The 18,501-nt window shown below is 45.5% G+C and overlaps 1 protein-coding gene across 1 annotated transcript in view; it reads right to left on the bottom strand.

Annotated features, from left to right (window-relative positions):
• Window positions 1–2,377: 2,377 nt before the first annotated feature.
• The window catches only part of LOC104161205 (ephrin type-A receptor 5-like), a gene marked incomplete at both ends in the record, with an annotated part of 65,496 nt that continues 49,372 nt past the window's right edge, over window positions 2,378–18,501 (bottom strand). The window contains 3 exons of the mRNA XM_009699544.1: window positions 2,378–2,458; window positions 2,939–3,079; window positions 3,301–3,456. Coding sequence (XP_009697846.1) covers window positions 2,378–2,458; window positions 2,939–3,079; window positions 3,301–3,456 — 378 coding nt within the window. The remainder of the gene's footprint in view (window positions 2,459–2,938; window positions 3,080–3,300; window positions 3,457–18,501) is intronic.

The raw sequence follows: 18,501 nt of genomic DNA, 5'->3' as shown, positions 1-18,501 counted from the left end.
TATGTATATATATATGTTTTATATATATACACTACTCAAAGTTAACTGTAAACTTTTTGTGAGTAGAATATTATACTAAATACTACAAAATCTTCAGTTGGTCCCAGGTGTCATACTATTAAAAGTATTTCCCCAATATGCTCTGAACAGCAATAGGGTTACTTGTCAGAGATGGGAGGAGGAAAAAAAGGGTGTAACTGTTTTCATTTTAAAGAGATGTTGCGCAAGAAACTGACGCTAGGATTACTTAGTTAAGAAGAAATAAAGCACAATTGCTTCATGGAAAATACAAAATAATATTAAAGAGAATTCTCAAATGCCCATCAGAACCAAAGATATTTTTTTTGTCTGAGGGCAATAATTATTTCAGACTGCATCACAGTATTATTAAGTTCAAAATTACCAATCATTACTTATAAAACATGTTGAAGGACATGGAAGCATTAAATAAACCCGTCGTATTTCAGCCCCTCTCACTGTACTTAACCAAGCAGTTGACGGTGGTGTAGCAGTTTTCTTTAGTGATGCTGGTGGTGGTGGGGAGACTCACGCAGCTTGAGACTGAAAAACGTTCACTCTAAATTAAGAAAATGTGACTGGCAAGGGAACCTTGCAGGTGTAGTCCTGAAAACGGACATTGATGTATTCTCTAAAATTAACTAGATTTCAAGTTGAGGGAATCCTATGAATACTATTACTTCTGTGGTAATAAATAATCAAACCATACAAAAACACTTGCAGTATTTTCCTACCAGTCACGACTCAAGTTTGTCTCACTTGTGTTTCAGTTCATGATGAGTTGTTCCCTTCCAGATTTAACTGGACCGGTTTAAAACATTACCGTTGCTACCTACTCTTTATTGTCCCCGATAAAATGTACCACTCCTGCACCTGAGCTGGGGTAGCGCATGGGCTCTCCTCATCCCCTTCAGCTCAAATATAGCTGGATTAGGATCAAATCCCAAGAAAGGATGCGTAGAGCAAGCCAGGGTGACTGGAGCACCCGGAGAAGGCTCAGATGACCCACTCTGCTTTTTGGGGTAGGAAGCGTGAATGCCAGCAGAGATGCTGCAACATCCCCAATTGCTTGCACCGGGGTTTGCAATCAGCAACAGAAGTTGAGCAGTGCCTTGGTGATGGTCAGCATTACATCTCTCATCCAGCCCAAAAGCGCTCGGTACCCTGCCAAGCCATATCCTAATAGAGCTTCAGGCACCACGCCTATGCTTTAAACTAGCTTATAGGAAGCTTTCAAAACAAAACAAAAGCCTGAAACAAAGCCACCCAAATATTAAAACCCCCAAACAAACTTTTTAAACAAAAACCAAATAAGCATAAAAAAACCAAACACACACAAAAAGAAAATCCCGTGGTATTTGCCAAATCAGAAATCACCGTCTTTACCTACAGGATTCAAATTGCACGAGAAACCTGGGGGAGAGAGGCACTCGAATTTCATTTCTTTTTAACATGAGCTGATCACCAAGTCTGTTTGTGCCTCTCTGAAAATCCTGCCCTACGCTCAGGTTGCAGGCATGCGTAAACCTCTTCCTCGGGGACGGCAGCTCCTTCCCTGGGCTAATTCACCAGCAGGGCAGACTGGATGCGTCCCCCTCCATCCCGAGAAGGGACAGAGAGCAACAGCATCGCTGGTGTGCAGGAGATGATGCGGGCACCTGTTATCAGTCCCTGCCTTTGGCTCTGCCTGCGCAAAAAAAGCCCATTTTATGTACGTTTCCAGAGCCCAGAGTACTTCTCTCCCTTCCCGTTTCCCAATGCCACGCTGGACCTCATCATCTCTCATTTATCTTTGGTTTTTAAGTCAGGGCAAAGGGCAAAATGGACATCAAGAAGTCCTGGAATCAAAGTTTTTCATGTCGTATCCCACCCTAGCCACCACTCCAAAGGACAGTGGTATATCTATTTAAAAAATTGATAAGTGCTTACACAACTCGCCCCCCTCCCAGACCACTTTGATCCAACAGCATCAGCTACCGTCCCGCTGCCTAAGGCCGTCTTCTCCTTCCCTGCAGCACACCTTCCAAACCTTCCAACAGCCACCTCCTTCACCCTCCTTCGGCTGGGGAAAAGCCAACGCAGAGTTCAAGAACCCCGATCCTTCTACGAGTGCCTCCTGCGGGCAAGCAGAGACCTGCCGAGGGCCACTTCTTTTGCGAGAGCGTCCCTCCAACAGGAACAGACTTTTTCTGGCTCTTTTTGAAGTGCAAACTCGGGAAGCTAGGAAGGACATCTGTATTCACTGGGATGAAGGCACAAAAAGCCCTTACCATGCCCGCGTGATGCAAGGAAACAGTATGGAAGTCACCTCCGCACCGTTGCCCAGTGGCTCCGAGCGTGCGTGGACTCATAAACCTACTTTTTCCTCCAATGCTCAAGTTCCTTGGAAGCTCTATCTGCTCCTGCCCCAGTAGTTCAGCTCCTCTTCGGTCCTTTTTAACTGTTTTTGCACGGCAAAAAAATCACATTTGGAGCATGACAGACCCAGCTCGGTAAAAACCTGCGGTCTGTGCTACACTCGGTGGGACTAGCTGGGGGCAGGCAAACTGGGGCCCTAAGTATCTGAAATATAAACCGAACAAGAAACTTTCAAGGTACAGCTGACAGGATAGCTTACAGATGGCAGGAAAAAGGCAAAATTAGTGATTCTGATTCCGCCGACTCCCCCTTGGACTCCCAATACCCCAATTTGCTCGTTATATACCCTCCCCCTGCACCAAGGGGATAAGCTCCACATTTTGGCTGCAGGTTTGGAGAAGCGGTTTCCACCACAGAGTTTTGAGGCTACCCTGAAGAACGATCATCTCCAAGTAGATTGGAAAGGTAGGGCTCTCTCCCTGCTCGTTCACCGAAAACGGGCTACGAGACAATACTACGCAGGACCACATAGACTCTATCCATGCCTACCTACAAGCCCTACCCATCGTCTCCTCCGCCTGCGTGCCCCGCGCCGGTACCCACGCACGCACCGATGCGGATGTCTGAACGCCACGGTGCTGGTTGAGTCCGCCCATGAGCGGACGGTGAGAGATGGAGTATCCGTTCATTACAAAAACGATTTCTGGGTTTAATGCCAGCTTTTGAAGCAAAAGGCTTCAAAAAGTCTGTTCTCGTGTAACCAGGGGTACGGTGGACAAAGCCAGTGACATTATAAATGTGTCAAGATTAGTTCAGACTCCAGCTCAGAGCCTGTAAAAGCACATTAATTAGGATCATAATGTCTAGTCATAGTACAGGAACAGCTCGAAAGGATTAAAAACAACCCTATAAGCACATGCTTACTTGTACAGGCCATTGTAGGTGGGTCTGATTCCTTCCTAAAATAGTGTTCTTCACACAGGCAAGATGTGGATGCTTCATCAAGCGTGTAGCTGTGAGGGGGACATTTGCTGCAGGATGGACTGTGGGGTGAAGCTTTGAAGAACCCAGGTCTGCATACTGTGAAAAGAAGAACCACAGGCTAAGCTCTCCCATCATAAAATTAATCTCTTCACATTTCCTTTAAAAAAAAAAAAAAAAACAAAAACAAAAACAAAAAAACCCAAAAGACCCCCACACATCTTCAGCTAGAAAACAAACACTCACAAGCTATTTGGTTTGCATATTTTAAAAGTCCATTGTCACTAACAGACAGCGCATACTTAAATATCTGCATGAAAAGAGAATGAGAAGCTGTTGATTATTTTTTTCCCCTAGCATCTGCCTTTGCTGGGTATTTCTTCTCCTTGTTGAATGCATTAGAGGTAACATCTTTTGGGCTCTCCTTTAGAAAACATTATCGTATTTGGGTTTTTTTTTTTCATTCCGTCTTAGACAAACGGGTAAAATGCATCTCATGGTTTTCGTTTAAGATGTTCTACACCCAGAAATCAATGTCTCAGCAAACAAATAGCAACACGGTGGTGGAGGGGATCTCAAGATCAACAGCTTTAAGACGTTGTGACAAGGCTGCTTCCCTAGGGTCTCTTCCTCTGCAAACCTGTGATGAATTTTAAAGTTTTCCATGTAAGATGGACTGCTCTGGGTATGGCCTGAACCAGACACGCTCGCCGTACCAGATATTCCATCCAGCTCCAATACGTATGTGTGATGAGGCACAAAAACTTCTCACAATACATGGCTAAGGGTAGCTTGAGATTGGTTTTTTCCCTTTTTTAAAAAATAATTTGAACTGAATACAGTAATATCTTGTTTCCAGTCTCCTGAAACAAGTGTTTTTTCACCTAAGCAAGGGACTCTGCACTTCACCTGCGTGTGCGCGCTCAGCCAGAAGTGGTGACAGCCACAGATTTGCACGGATCTACCCCGGCTTTAGGAAAAAAAACCAGCTGGCCCTGTAATCCTACCATTATACGGAGAATTACAAACCCACTGTTAGCAAAAGGAGGAAAACGTGATTTTTCTCAAAAACCAGAAAGCAGCTCCAAAGCGCTGCTACTTTTTTTTCCTTCAGAGATGCTCTACGATAATTCTGCCCAGCGTGACATCAACGATGCACAGGTCTGCTACCAGCCTTACAAAAGTTACCTGGAAATCCCAGAGCCTTTCCATCTGCTTTCAAACTTGGGAAGCTTGCAAAGAGAAGGAGCTCACAGCAAAAGCATTAATACTATCCCATCAGAAACGTCCCAGACAATCAAAGCACGAAGGTCATGTGCTAAAATTTGGCCAGTGATGACAGATTTCATCTTCACCGTAGATAAAGGATAGGCTTTTACTAGTGATCCCTTTTCCTCTGATGGACCAACTAGGACAACCGCCTCTAAAGTTGGCTCTGCTTCCCGCACTACTGGAGAAAACTCTCTCGACATCTTCCTTTTTACATAAATAGCTTCTTCACCAAGGGTGAGATGCTTGCACATCAACTCCTAATGCCTAGAGCCAACCGGTAAGTCTTTGCACTCCTGCATCAGAAGGGGTATGAGCCAAGAGCACCCAACAGATCTCCCCCAGGCCCCACCTCCAGTCTTGCCGGACCACGAAGCTCTCGTAGCAAGCACCATGCAACCCTGGCAGCAGGTCCCGAGCCCACCACGGGCTGGAGGTCTCCATCGTGCATCTGCAGCCTCTCCATCCTACTCTAAGGGATGCTCATCTCCAGCATCCCTGCTGACCTCCTCAAACTGGGCACCCTCCCACACCTTCTCCCAGCTCCCTTCTCTTCCCACAAGACAGGCAGAGAACAATTAGTAGGACTGGAGGGATTTACAGGTTTTAAAAACCCAATTTCCAAAATTGCTCATCATCCCACTCGTGCTGCGTACCTAGGCTGCGAGCTCTGCAGGACGCAGTTCATCTGCTTTGTGTCCGTACACCAGGATTGCTGACCAGACCTAGGGATGAATTTATTCTTGATGGCTCTCAGGGGACTTGCCACAAGCTGTCCTCGTGCTTTATGGCACATTCCTCAGTTTCTAGCACAGAGTTAAGTTCTTTTCTTTACTTCCCAACCACCTTCAAATGCTGCCCTACCTACAGCAAGGACTTGTTCTACAATCTCTGGAGAGTCTTCTGGGAGAGAAGACCACCAAACAGCTCCTCTCTAGCCTACAGATTTGTATTTCAAAGCCAAATCAAACTCACTTGCACACGTAGACAACAGAGACGGGGAAATGAAAGCACAAAAATGCACAACGTATAACGAGGGCAGCCCACATCTAGTGTGTACTCAATGTAATTAGCCTTCAAAAAAAGAACTTGAATTTATCTCATTATGTCCCATCAAGACAGACAGAAAATCATTACAGCACAAGAGTTTACCGTGCTTCTATTTTGGGCAAAGCAGCAAATGCAAAATAAGTCAGTTTTCCTTGACAGATTTTCAACGAGGTGCAGCTTGTTAATGACGGTATGATACATAGCTCAGCTCAAAGGGAATGTTTGGTTTTCATGAACGACTACGGAGCCAACAGATGCACAACGCCAATAACCCATGTTTTCACCACGGATGTGAAATAAAACCAAACTGGACCAATTTTTGTATAATCTGCAGGCTCCCGTGGGTCAGGCAAGTCCCTTCTCTATCCAAAAGGTATCCGGAGGAACATTCAAAGGCATTAAATGACACTGAAGATTTCAACACGAGTCCTCACAACAAAGAGCCAGCAGAAGAGCGTGCCAAGTGAAATACTCGTGTGTCGGTTAGAGAGAAAGAATTCAGGGACATGAGGTGAGATATGCAAAAAAAAGAGAGGACAGAAAATAAAAATAAATGCAAGCATTAGCACTGCTAGTGGTGGCATGCCAAACCCATGCCCCTGCAGCAGATGCTCTGGAGAGGACCGAGGGTGATTTGCAGGGTTCCCCCAGCACAACCTTCCAGCCTCTTGCGACCAAGGGCTTGGGGACCCCTCCTGATGGAAACCACACGTGTACCACCACGCTCAGGAGCAGAAGCTGCCACAGCTGCACGGGTGTTTCAGGCATAACCAGTATCTATTAGAACGCTTTTCTCTGTACCCTTTCCTATGTTTGCTTTGTACCCGACACAAAGGAGAGGACAGCAGGCAAGAGATGGTTCAAGTAGCAAACCTCTAACAAACAGGGATGCTGGGATGAAGTGGATGCTGTTAGACGAAAGCTGAGCCAGGAGCATCTTATGCCTCCCTACTGCAGAGCAGGTATCACAGTAGCTGGATGGGCACGGTCTTGGCTGAGTTCAACAGCCAAAAGCGGGGGCTGGTACTGTGCTACCGGTAGCAGAAAAAACGACAATGTCTCAGATATTTTGGAAATTGAAATCAGAGCAGAACAGGGTCACAAAGAGCTTACCTTGCACGTACCTTGGGTTTTGGTCTTTATCTTACCATTCCTCTGCCGACAGTCAACCTTATAATCTCTTCATGAAGTATACATGACTTTATTTAAAATTACATGGGTGTCTGGGGTTTAATTTCTAATTAAATCTTATTTTAGACTTCTTATATTTTTATCTCAGCATTTCTATTTCAACAGTTCTTGAAAGGATACGCAGAACTAGCACAGTACAGTCACGCACATAATGGTACTCTCTCTCTTTTCAAGGAGGTGGGAAAAGGAGGAGAAAGAAGAGGAGCCTAAGATTCCCCATAATCTGCCTCAAGCCAGCTGAAAAGAAATTAAATAAAGTTTTAAGATGTTGATGAGATCTGCTTCTTTCTTCCTAATATAAAAACTGATAACTCCTTAACTGATTAGCAGCCACCGATGTGTGAAAACAGTCTTTAAATAAAATTGGTTGCTAGAAAAAAAAGAGAGCATTTTTAGACACAGCAAATATGCCATAAACAACCTGCTGGTGTTAGGTACAAGTGGGATGTGTTTCTGATAGTAGCACATCCATTATTAGGAAATTAATTTCACTCTCTTTATTTTTAGTAGCAACCACAAAATGCTGCGGGCACGGAGCATTAACGTCTGCACAGCCTCTTGCTTGTGCGCTTCAGGAGGGGTCAGAGACGAAGGACGGCAGCAGAAGCCTCTCGGGACAGGAAGGGTGTGAGCTGATCCCTTGAACCAACAGCGATCAGATTAGAAATCAGCTTTGTACCTTGCAGATGTGAGCACACAAGAGCCGTGCTGATAGAAACTGCCTCTTCAGATGTGGGTGGATGAAGGAGGAATCATCGGTCCTCTTACAATGAAAACTGGCCTCTTCAAACGACGTGCTGAACTTCATGGGCTATATCAGTACTAGAGACAGTGAGTACCAGCGAAGAGGAGGAAAAAAAAAAAGGCAGGCAGAACAAGCCAATAACATCAAACAGCTGCGACTACTTGACACATTATTTTCTGCAAGCCTTAACATAAAACAGTTTGCAGCTGCATCCCTTTAAGCATCCCCGAGCCTCAGCTGAAGGCTGCATCCAAGGGGCAGGGCTCTGCTTCTCTTTGGCTGCCCCACAAGTTCGATGCACACCCACCCCAAGCAAGAAGTGCTGGAAGCAAGGACCACCTCCGAGGTTCTCCATATCCATGTACATGGTCCTGTTGGTAAAACCACCCAATTAATGTTAGTGGGAATTCCAGTTTTCTCCCTGGAGAGAGAAAAGGTAGGAAACACAACCCTATAAGCCTTGAAACCCCAGGAGATATGAAAAAGGCCCAACCTATTACTCCCATCACGCTCTCGTGATGCTGGGAGGATAAGCTCACAGTACTTAAGTGCTTAGAATCAACAAAGCAACCTTTCATATATTCCAGAAATTAAAGCTCCAAGAGGAATTACACTGTGTCCCTTGCAGAGCACCAAATTAGTCTCCGCAGTCATCAGAAACCGCATGTACAACTCCTAAGGCAGTGCCGCTAATCCATAAATAAAGCTAATGGACAAAATCTAACAAAAATTAATGAGGATAAGGATGCCTAGTCTAGACAGGGCACAGGTTATCCGGTTGAAACTGAGGTTTTCTTCCCCAAACTGCAACCCCCCCCCTTTGCTTCTCCTTCCCATCCTTGAGTCCCATTTGCCTTTTCAGCCCGCAAACGTCTTTGGGCAGGGGGACACAACTCAACGGAGAAGCAACCACAGCGTAAAACTCTCCTGCGGGCAGACCCATAACCCACACCGAGCCGGCTCTTGGCTGAAACACAAGCGGGATGCGTTGTGCACGTGCGTGCGTGTGTGTTCAGCAGAAAGGAGAGCAGCTCTGTACCTCGTCAACTCCACCTTCATTAGCACATCGCTCCGACGCAGGAAACATGCCTTGAGAGTTGAAGGATTTGAGGAAAACCAAGGTACAGACCAACCCCTGTTCTTGTCTCTGGAGCTGCCATGCCCTGAAGCATTTGCACCTAGAAGAGGGGGCTGCTGCCCCTTAGATGCATCCAAAACCTAAAGAAGGGTTTAGCGAGGTACGGTCTTTACAACGTGAAATCAATTAAACTGCAGAGCGCCTCCAAGCCTTGGCTTGTGCTCCTGATGCACGCTTTTACTTACAAGAAAAAAAACCAAACCAAAACCCACAGCAGACCGTCTTCACGTCTCCCAACCACTACAGCCAAGACGATCTCCACGCTCTCCTAAAAAGCATTTCAAGAAGCAGAGCGACCCACCATCGCGCATCCTCCCGCAGAATTTACAAGCAGGCTCCCAAGAGCTAATCCTGCCTTCCTCAACAGCTCTCCTTGAACTGCAGGCTGGCAACGAAATTGCTGCCAAAGCTATAAAGCTATAGAAAAATGTGTAAAATGCCCTGATTACATCTCTTTTAGGGTTGGTCTCTATCTGCAATAGTGCTACGTTGCTTCCTGCAGCACGCCTCGGGGATTTGAAGGGAATTAAATAAATACCCACTAATAAAACACTGTAATTTGAAGTTGCTGGTTTGCTTGAATCCAGCAGATTTGCCAGCATCCCTAGGCAACTCTGGCACCCGACGCTGCAGCCCGAGACCTGCTAAAGGTCCATTTAAATGGGTTCCTGGAGCTTGCTGGATAAGTGGGGGCATCTGAGGGCTTTGCACCTTGAAAAAAGAGACTCACCCCTTACCTCGGATGTAAGCAGATTCATGTATCTCAAGTGGGAAATACTCTTTTAAGCCTTTTTTTTTTTGTTGGTGTTCTAAGAAAACACTGCGTCTTTTGATGCTGTTCTGTCCAAACCCACGCTAACTGAGGCTGAATTACCTCCGCTCCGCACTGAAATCAGCTCTAGCTCTGAATACCAAATCCACCTTGAAAACAAGAATATAAATAAATTAGGACTTTCAGTTCCTCCCTTTGCCGTACCACTTTTTCTACCACGTGACTCACTAAATTGTCACGCGGCAATTTATGACGTGACCATAGTTGCTGGAAAACTAAGGATTAACTGCCACTAATGACATTAATGTGTTTCTCCTAAACGGCATAAAACTTCATCTCGTGGCATCACTCTGACAAATTCATCAAATTCCCAAGTCAGCTACATTTGCAAGCCATAAAAAGACCTAGAACACAATGCGTTTGAAAACGCTCCTGATTACATTAAGATCTTAATGGGCTATATTTCTGCACATCCCGACTTTGCTCTAAAGAAGATTTTGAAGCAATCAATGAGGCAAAACCCGAGTCAAGCCTCAACTCTCAGCAGCGCGCTGGAGGAGTAGGGAAGGAGATTTATCCTAGCGTATACACAAACCTGCGCTATCATTGGGGTTTGATTTCACAGAAGGAAAGCAAGTTATAGAAAATAAGTGCTCTTAGAGGAAACAGAAGATTTTTTCAAAAGCACTCAGCACCGTGCAGCTGCGTCGACGGCAGGGCTCGCGGGGCACGCTTTGCTTTTGCGGTGTTTTTTCCCCAAACTTTCCTGTCCAAAAAAAAACCAAACCCTGGGAAAAACTGGTCGATAGCTAGACAAAGCCCTGCCTAGGATGAAGCGTCATTTCCTAGCAACCCCCAAACTTCTGTGACCAGCCCTTGCAAGTAGGTACAAGGGCTCCTTCGGCTCTCAGCCCCGGTGGCACCTGTGGCCTTCCTCGCTCTCTGGTTACACAGGACGGACGCGGGCTGGTCTCAGGGAGCCCCAACCATCTGGCTTACTATAAAAAAAGGCAGTCCACAGCCTGTTGCTACAGCCTTTCCACCTATTACAGCTACAAAATATCTACCTCCCTAAATCTCTCTGTCTATAAAAATCTATCTGTGTATCTTTACTTTGTTCTCCAAGGTGCAGGATGAAGATGCGCTTAAATTACTACTTTTTTTTTTTTAATGAAGACAAACTGAAATCATTTTACTCCCTTAAACAGAGGAAGCGATGATTTACAACGCTGCACCTAAGGGAAAAATACAATTTAAGATACAGAAGGCAGCAGGGAGACATTTGTTCCTGCACGCTCGTAAACATAACTGGAGATGCCTGGCTCCGTGCGTAACCCAAGGGGCACAAGAGTCTGTTTTGGGGGGGTTCTGTACACAAAGACACGCACCCTGGGTTATCCTTTGTTACGTGAACGGCGACTTAAACATTCAAGTTGCATCGCACGCTAAGCGAGGGGCAGATTGATGGACAAGCCGCAGAACTCCCTCGAGTTCGATAGCGGCGTTGACTGAATAGCAATAACAAGCATCATCCCTAATGGCAACGGGGGGACAGGATCAAACTTAAAAATGATGCAGCCAAAACCCCCCTGTGTCCACGTATTACAGACAGTAATGCAAAGACCAGTTGGCAAAATCTCCTGGAAAACAGAGTTCTTCAAAGCTGCATGTTTGCTGGCACAATACTACAATAAAAGAGGTTTAAGTCTTCTGGTTCAGTCTGCCATAGGGATCTGGAGCTCAGCCAGCAAAGAAAGAAAGATTCTCTAATTATGCTGTGGTTTGGACAATTGCAACCCATTGTGGTCAAGAAATATGACGTTTGGGAGGATTTATTTTGTTGATTTATGTCATGCGTGTTTACTCTACCAACATTTCAAGGTTTTAGCCTGAACTAATAGACTGTACATACACAGGCAGTAAAGAGAAGTAAAAACGCTTAAAATACTTCCTTCTGGTCGGCTCTACCTCGCGCAACTTCACTGGTACGGACAGGATTTCTAGGTGGCAAAAAAATCAGCTTTTCCTTTGCTGACTATTTTGGTCCAAAATAGGCGATATCCCACCAGCCTACGGTGATGCTAACACCTACACAGAAGGATCCTTTCAAATCCTGCCTCAAATGTTTAAGGGCTTGTTTGCTTCCAGCTTTATGATCATCTGTCTCAAGAGGTAAATTTGGTAGGACTGGCTGCAGACAATTTATTTTAAAATTGTTCCTCTGTAATTTATGGCTGAACATATGTCACTCCAGACACATCTATTCAAATTCCATCAGAGGGCGACGGAGATGGATCTTTTACAGTCCTTCTGACAAAAAAAAAAGATAGGAAAGATTTATCCAGAGTTGCCTGGACTAAGTGTGCTAAATGGGTTTGTGCACATAAAATAGACTCTGGGGAAGTGGGTGCGTTTTTTTTTTTTGCAAATTTAAGATACAGGTGATGCTAGCCAATTCTGCAGAGGGCAGGCGGCTCAGAGGTGCACAGAAAGAAATGTGGATGCGTGCCTTGGGGAACATCTGCCTTCAGTTGTGCCTCCTTCCACAGAAGTTTGTGGGTTTTTGCATTGGAGTTACAGACGTAGGTCTCACCGAGCTGAATTCTGCCCTGGTACGTGTACCATGAGATGCTCTGGCTTTGGTCAGGAGGCAGCAAATCAAAGGGTGTGCGCAAAGAGGAGGTGGCAAGTATTAATACCCTGAGAAATTTAACGAGGAAAGCTGAGCAAGTTCCACACACACAAAATGCAGAAACATCAAGTGGTTATCCCACCGCATGCAGATACATCGCTTCGTGATTTCAGTTTAATTAACCAGACATAAAAATATTGACATTATTTAAGTTGACTAAACAACTCCTTTGCATCAGCTGAACGCTGCATCACTTCACAGTCCATCTGCCTGGCCAAGGAACTCCTCTGAAGAGCTTCTCTTTAGGAACGAGCTCAACAAAGGGCAACCTGGGGCATCGGCAACTCTTCCCACGTCTGCCCGACAATATCGGGAGTTTTTCTTTGAGCTCCCGTCCTGCAGCCCTGTAACACCAGAAGAATTTATTTCAGCACGATCTCTCCCATTTCTGGAAGAAAATTTGCAACATATGAACAAACATGCTCAAATCCAGAGTAAATCAATGCAACTTGACACTTTAAACCTGATTTCGGAGCCAACCTCAATACTGTTTGTGCGGTGGCATCATGGCTTTTGGATGCTGGAGTTGGACTGTCCTTGCCATGAACCAGCTAGAACTGCTGTGACCCCAGACCAGACAGAAAAACACCAAAACCCCAAAGGGAAAAATATGCAGTTCTATCCCAAGAATGTATTTTCTTTGTCAGACTATAAACAGTACTTTTCTGAGACAAAACCATCCTACTTAGTGGGTTTAGCGGGTACGGTGGCATCGGATGTACGGTTGGACATGATGATCTTTGAGGTCTCTTCCAACCATAATGATTCTGTGATTCTGCTCTTGGGAGGGAGATGTCCTGCTAGCATCCCCGTCCACTGCCTCTCCTCATGGACTTTGTTCTTGCCCCAAAAATGGCTGTTTGACACACACAACTGCTCCAGAAGCCCCGATGTGAAGCCAAAAGCGAAGCAAAGCAAACACAGCCTTCCCTCTTGCTACATGAAGCCCCACCACAACCTCCTTCCTGTCAAATCCACCTCCTCATACCGTGAAACAATAGCCTGAAGCACACTTCGCAGTGGCCACACTGGCCCTTCTCACTGGCTTTTTATTTAACATTTTGAGCTTGATTTATGGAGATTTAATTCTCAAACTATTATAAGGGGATACTGTTGCTCACGTGTAGCTTAGATGGCTCTCCAGCTACATCCAAAGAAATAAGCATTGCCTACATGAGGCTGTTTGTCCTGGAAACCCAGCACTGTCTTTATTTGTAATTTCTGCTGCATCTCCATGCCCTTGCATCGCATCAACTTGAACAGTCTTCCTAAGGTGGTTCGGGGAAAAAAACCAAAACTTCAATACTTCTGTTTTACAGAAACCATCCATGTTTGATTTGTTCAAGGGAAGACTGGAAGACAACAAGAGGAGAGAAAGGGGAGCAGCTGGTGTGGGTACAAGGGCATCGCACCCTGGGTTTGGCATACCTACCCCTCGCAAAAAAAGACCGCAACCGCCTCCTCATCTTACGTCTCATACACAACCGCCATCCCACAGCTCCTCTTCCACACCTTGTTTGCAAAGCCTTGTCAAGTATTGTGGCATCTATCCTGTGATACCCAGCGGGCGAGGGTGGCACGGGAGGATGCCGCTTGTCTGCTCAGCAGCCCTGAAATGCAGAGCCTGCAGGAGAATCTGAAGCATCAGTCTTGTCATGAAAAAGAAAAAACAACAAAAGGGGAGAGAAAGAAAAAAAAAAAAAGGTTCCTAGCCTTTTTGAGAAGAAAGCCTGAAAATGCGAACACCAACAGCTCAACCAGCAGAAGGCAAATGTAAAAAGCCCAGTATTGATTCTTTTATTTGAAGTGATACGCTTTGCACTGAAAGACCAAATGGGAGTTTCCTGACTCAAGTAGGGACTGGTAATATTTTCTTCCCTGTCATCTCTTGAACTCCCCAATATCCAGCATCCGTTCCATACGGATGCACTTCTGGATGTTGGTTTCTTTTCAGACGCACTAGAGAGCAGCTAGGAACTTCTGAGGCTCTGACACTTAGCCCAAACACCGTTCACAATTTTTTTTTTTTTTAAGAGTTGCGCAAGTGGCAAAAACACAAGGTTCATTATTCCGCACAGAAATTCTCTCGTCATCCAGCCAAACTTAAAAATAAATAGTTGCAATTAAATGTGTCGCTATGTTATTTATGTAGATGCATTCAATTTGCAGAAAGCTGCTATAAAATATTCCCCCTCAATACCAGGGAAATTTATTGCACTTTTATTGTGCACTTTCTTCTCCCTGCTCAGACGTATGTTGCTCCCTGCCTTTTCCCCGCATCCCGTGTTACTTAACACATCATTTTCCAGCCACTGTTTCTGCTACTTTTGTCTTGAAAGAACAAGGGATGGAATCCAAATGTTTCTTGATTATTAGTGAACAAGGCTGCTGAATGATTACCAGACAGATAATTCCAGTATTTCCCATGCAATCGAGGACCTCTCCTCGTCTCTGCATTTCGCTCTTACAGCTGCTGGGTAAACGATATGCACCGAGGCTGCCCAAGGCTTCAGAGCGCATATTAATTCTGCCAGGAACTCCAGACACTCTGAAGAATTGCTAATTTAACAACAGACTGTGAAATTATTTTTTCTTTCTTTATTAATTGCTGTGCTATTTGAAAGCAACTTCACTGCCCCAGACTGTCTTTCGGCGTGAAGAAGAGGGAGCTTTTCGTCCTGCCAGAAAATAACTGAAAGCTTCCTCCCCAGCACTTCCTATATTCCTAACCAAGTATAAATATGTGAAACAAGGGCTAATAAAAAGAGGTTAACTTGCTGCAGGTGTTCCTCTGTCAATTTATCCGGGTGATATTACCAAAATCTGACGGGGAAGCACGGTGATATATTTTACTTGTGCCTTGACATTTTCATGCTGTTTGTTAGGCTGTACGTGCAAGGATCTGGCTTTTTCTCCAAGACCTCTATAGCTGTCGGTCTGTGCAAACAGGATTGGACAAAATGTCCATTTAGCAGGATGGGAGGGGTGAAAAAATTAAAAAAAAAATTAAAAAAAAAAGAAAAAAGAAAGAGAGAGCTGGAGAGACCAGGTATCTGGGTAAAGCTGCACTGCACTGCAAAAATGGATGCTCTTCACATACCGAGTAACTCGGAAAAAAGAGCAGCTTGATATGCAGGATCTGAGGCAGTTTGCATCCTTTAATCAATAGCTCCTTCAAGAAAGGTGGCCAAGAATAATATAAATAAAAGGCAGAGGGGAAAGAAGACAAAAGGCCAGCATTGGAGAAGGCATTAGGATCACTGTACACTCATCCTCAGGAAGAATTTTTGACTGATCTTATTTTTTTTTAGAAGGAGAAAGGGGTGGGGGGGAAGCAAGCTCTCCTTTGCTCCCAAGAAATTAGATTTAAGAAGAAACCTAAATAGGAAGTTTTGCTTTCCAAGGCTGCCCTTTTCCAGCCTGAGGAAAGAAGCAGAAGGTGATGAAGCCGTCTCTTCCAGGGATAACGTAGGAACATGCTCTGCTTACAGAGCCCCGAATTTAGAAGCCTTCAGGCTTGTCTCTCCCTGCAAAGAGCTTTGGACCAGAAACACACGGATGGGTTACAATGAAGTAGAGAAAAAATTCGCTACAAAGGTGAAACAACAGAAAACGAATTTAGCATTTAGACAAGACAGTAATCAGAGTTTAGAGATTTAAGAGTAACCAGCTGGTGAATGAAGGTAACGAAGGGATTCTGATTGTCTGGGCAAGTCCTGCATCTCCACAAGAGATGTCTTCAAGAGGGGTTTAAAAGCAGAAGTGAATGTGTAACTGGACTTAAAACCCAGAACAAAGGTGTTAAGGAGCGGGGTTTTATCCAGACCTTCCCTTTCAGCACATGCCAAAGTCACTACCGGGCCCTGACGCAGCATCGGCCGCACCAGGGCCGCCTCCAGGCAGCACCACCAGGCACGGGTTCGCCTTCACCTCCTCCGGGATGCAGGACACGCTCTCACAGACAGGCAGCTTCTTCCTGCCCTCTCCTTTCTAAAGCCATACAGCCCGACATGCAGTTTTCATGGTCCAAACCCCACAAGAGACCACAACCCTCATCCCGCACCCAGCCACCCCCCACGCTCACCCAGGACCACCCAGGTGCGGGTCAAACGCATCGACGCCCAAGAGAACCGGCCATCCCACAGCTACGGGAGGGTACGTACCACCATCACATACAGAGACCAAGCAACCTACAGCTGAGTCTGGGAGCAGTACCAAACCACAAGTGGTACCAAACCGCAAGCCTGAGAGCTAGACCAGACCACACCGAAGCCACCAAACCCAGTCCCAGCCACCAAGCAGGTCTGCCAATGATCCATCATCCCAAAAAAGGGAAGGCTGGGGAAAAGTCTGTGCCAAAACCCATCCCAGACAGACATTCCCGATCAGTTGTGCACCTTCACAGCATTCCTGGACATCACCACCTCCGGTGTAAAGCAATGAAAGGAGACCTCGGCCGAGCACAGCCAGTCGTGCCCTCCTTCCCCTGCTTCGCCTCCTCCTCGGTAGAAAATATGCATTACTGAAGCTGTCAAGTGCTTACAATTATGGCCCCAAACCCAGTAATCTCCACTGATGTGGGTAAATTGCTGACCCCTCTATCACTGTTATTCACGATGCAAAAAAACCTTGGGTTTTTTCCGCAGCTTAATAAAAGCTGTAGGGAATTGGCACAAGGCTTTCATTCCTTACAGCTCGCCTTTAATGTTGAAGTCTGGATCTCCTGGAGGGGAACTGAATAGTTTAGAATAATTAGTGAGTTGTCAACAAAGATACATGGTATTAAGTTACCAAGATGAAGGGTTCCACCTTCCCAGTTGCTACTTTTGATTTTATTTATTAAAAAAAAAAATCTGTATTTCAATTCCACTCACATTCTGCTATCGCTAGTAAAGTGACCTGAAGCGGACAGCAAGAAGAGAGCACTAAATCGAAGGCTTAAATCACTTCTTCTTCAGTTCCCTGGCAGATTTAAAGAGCAACCTGGCACTAACGCTTTCAAATAATATACTGTTGGACCTGACACAGCAGAGAAACTCTGCTTCAAATCGCACAATAGTCCAGGTGACCACGCAATTACAATTAACCTCCTGCCCGCTCTGCCTAATGACAAACGATCATGTGAACGATAGGCTCAGGTATCAAAAAAAAAATTGATTTCTGATTCTCACATATTTAAAAAACCATTTTCAGTTAGGAAAAAGCCAAGGGACACTAATTTTAGGTTTGCATCCAAAAGAAATTAATAACCCTTACACATGCAGGCATAAGCACGTGCTGTCAGCCTCCTAGCAGCAAGAGGGATGGATGCATGGAAGTCTCCCACCGCCACAGCGCTGTAATCGGAAAAGTACTAATATCCTGCACCGCTATAAATCTCAGCCCAAACCAGAAAACATGAATTTTGTCCATGCTAGATAAAAAAAAAGTAATATAACCTCAAAATAGCAGGCAGTATTTTTTGGCATGCTTATTGAGCCCATGGGGTTCCCATCACAAGGTCGCTAACTGGGGAGATATCCCATGTTGTCCCACCAGGTTTTGTGCGTTTTTCTGCTTTATGTCCCTCATCCCCTACTTACCCTGTGAGCTCCCTTTACCAGGGAGCATCCTTCCCCTCTCTCTCTGCTCACACAGCATCTTCAGGACTAAGCCAAGCCATTTTCCAGCCTGCTCCCCTTACAGAACAGGGAAGCACAAAGATCGCCCCATCCCGGGAAGAGCTGAGGGCGCTCGTTTCCTTTCCCGTACCCGGCTCTAACGAAGGAAAAGTTTTATTTGCCCCGAAGTTACCACCCCTCTTAATCTGCCAGCAGATCAGTTGGAGTCATCTCTCCCTCACCTGCTTCAGTGAAGCAAGCTCATCAGTTTACATGATTTGCCGCGGTTTTTGCTAATTCACTCATTCTAGTTAGCGTCCAGACACGAAGGGGCAGAAGCCTCCAGCTGAGGAGCAGCGGGGTACATGCGTGTTTGTGTGTGTGTACATATATATTTTTATGTTTATATGTACAGGACGCACTTAAGCAAATTCTATCACCTGGTACTTTCGCACATAGATACGTCTCCCAAGAAGAACAGAAACAATACGGACACATCCACCCAGATGTCACCACTTGCACCTGGAAGCAGCAAGTTATTTGCAGGCATTGCCAAGCCCTCTTTCAGAGCAAAGCAAACCTTTGCCTCCTACTTGCTCCAAAGCCCAAGGACGTGGCATCACCAGCCACAGGTGGGCCATACCCCCCCCCCCCCCCCCCCCGAAAAAAAACAGAGAACAACACCCG

The sequence above is a fragment of the Cariama cristata genome, unplaced genomic scaffold, assembly GCF_000690535.1.
Source record: "Cariama cristata isolate BGI_N322 unplaced genomic scaffold, ASM69053v1 scaffold12844, whole genome shotgun sequence".
In the NCBI taxonomy this organism is placed as follows: Eukaryota; Metazoa; Chordata; class Aves; order Cariamiformes; family Cariamidae; genus Cariama; species Cariama cristata.
The sequence above is the reverse complement of the archived record's forward strand: the minus strand, read 5'-3'. Positions and strand labels throughout refer to the sequence as shown.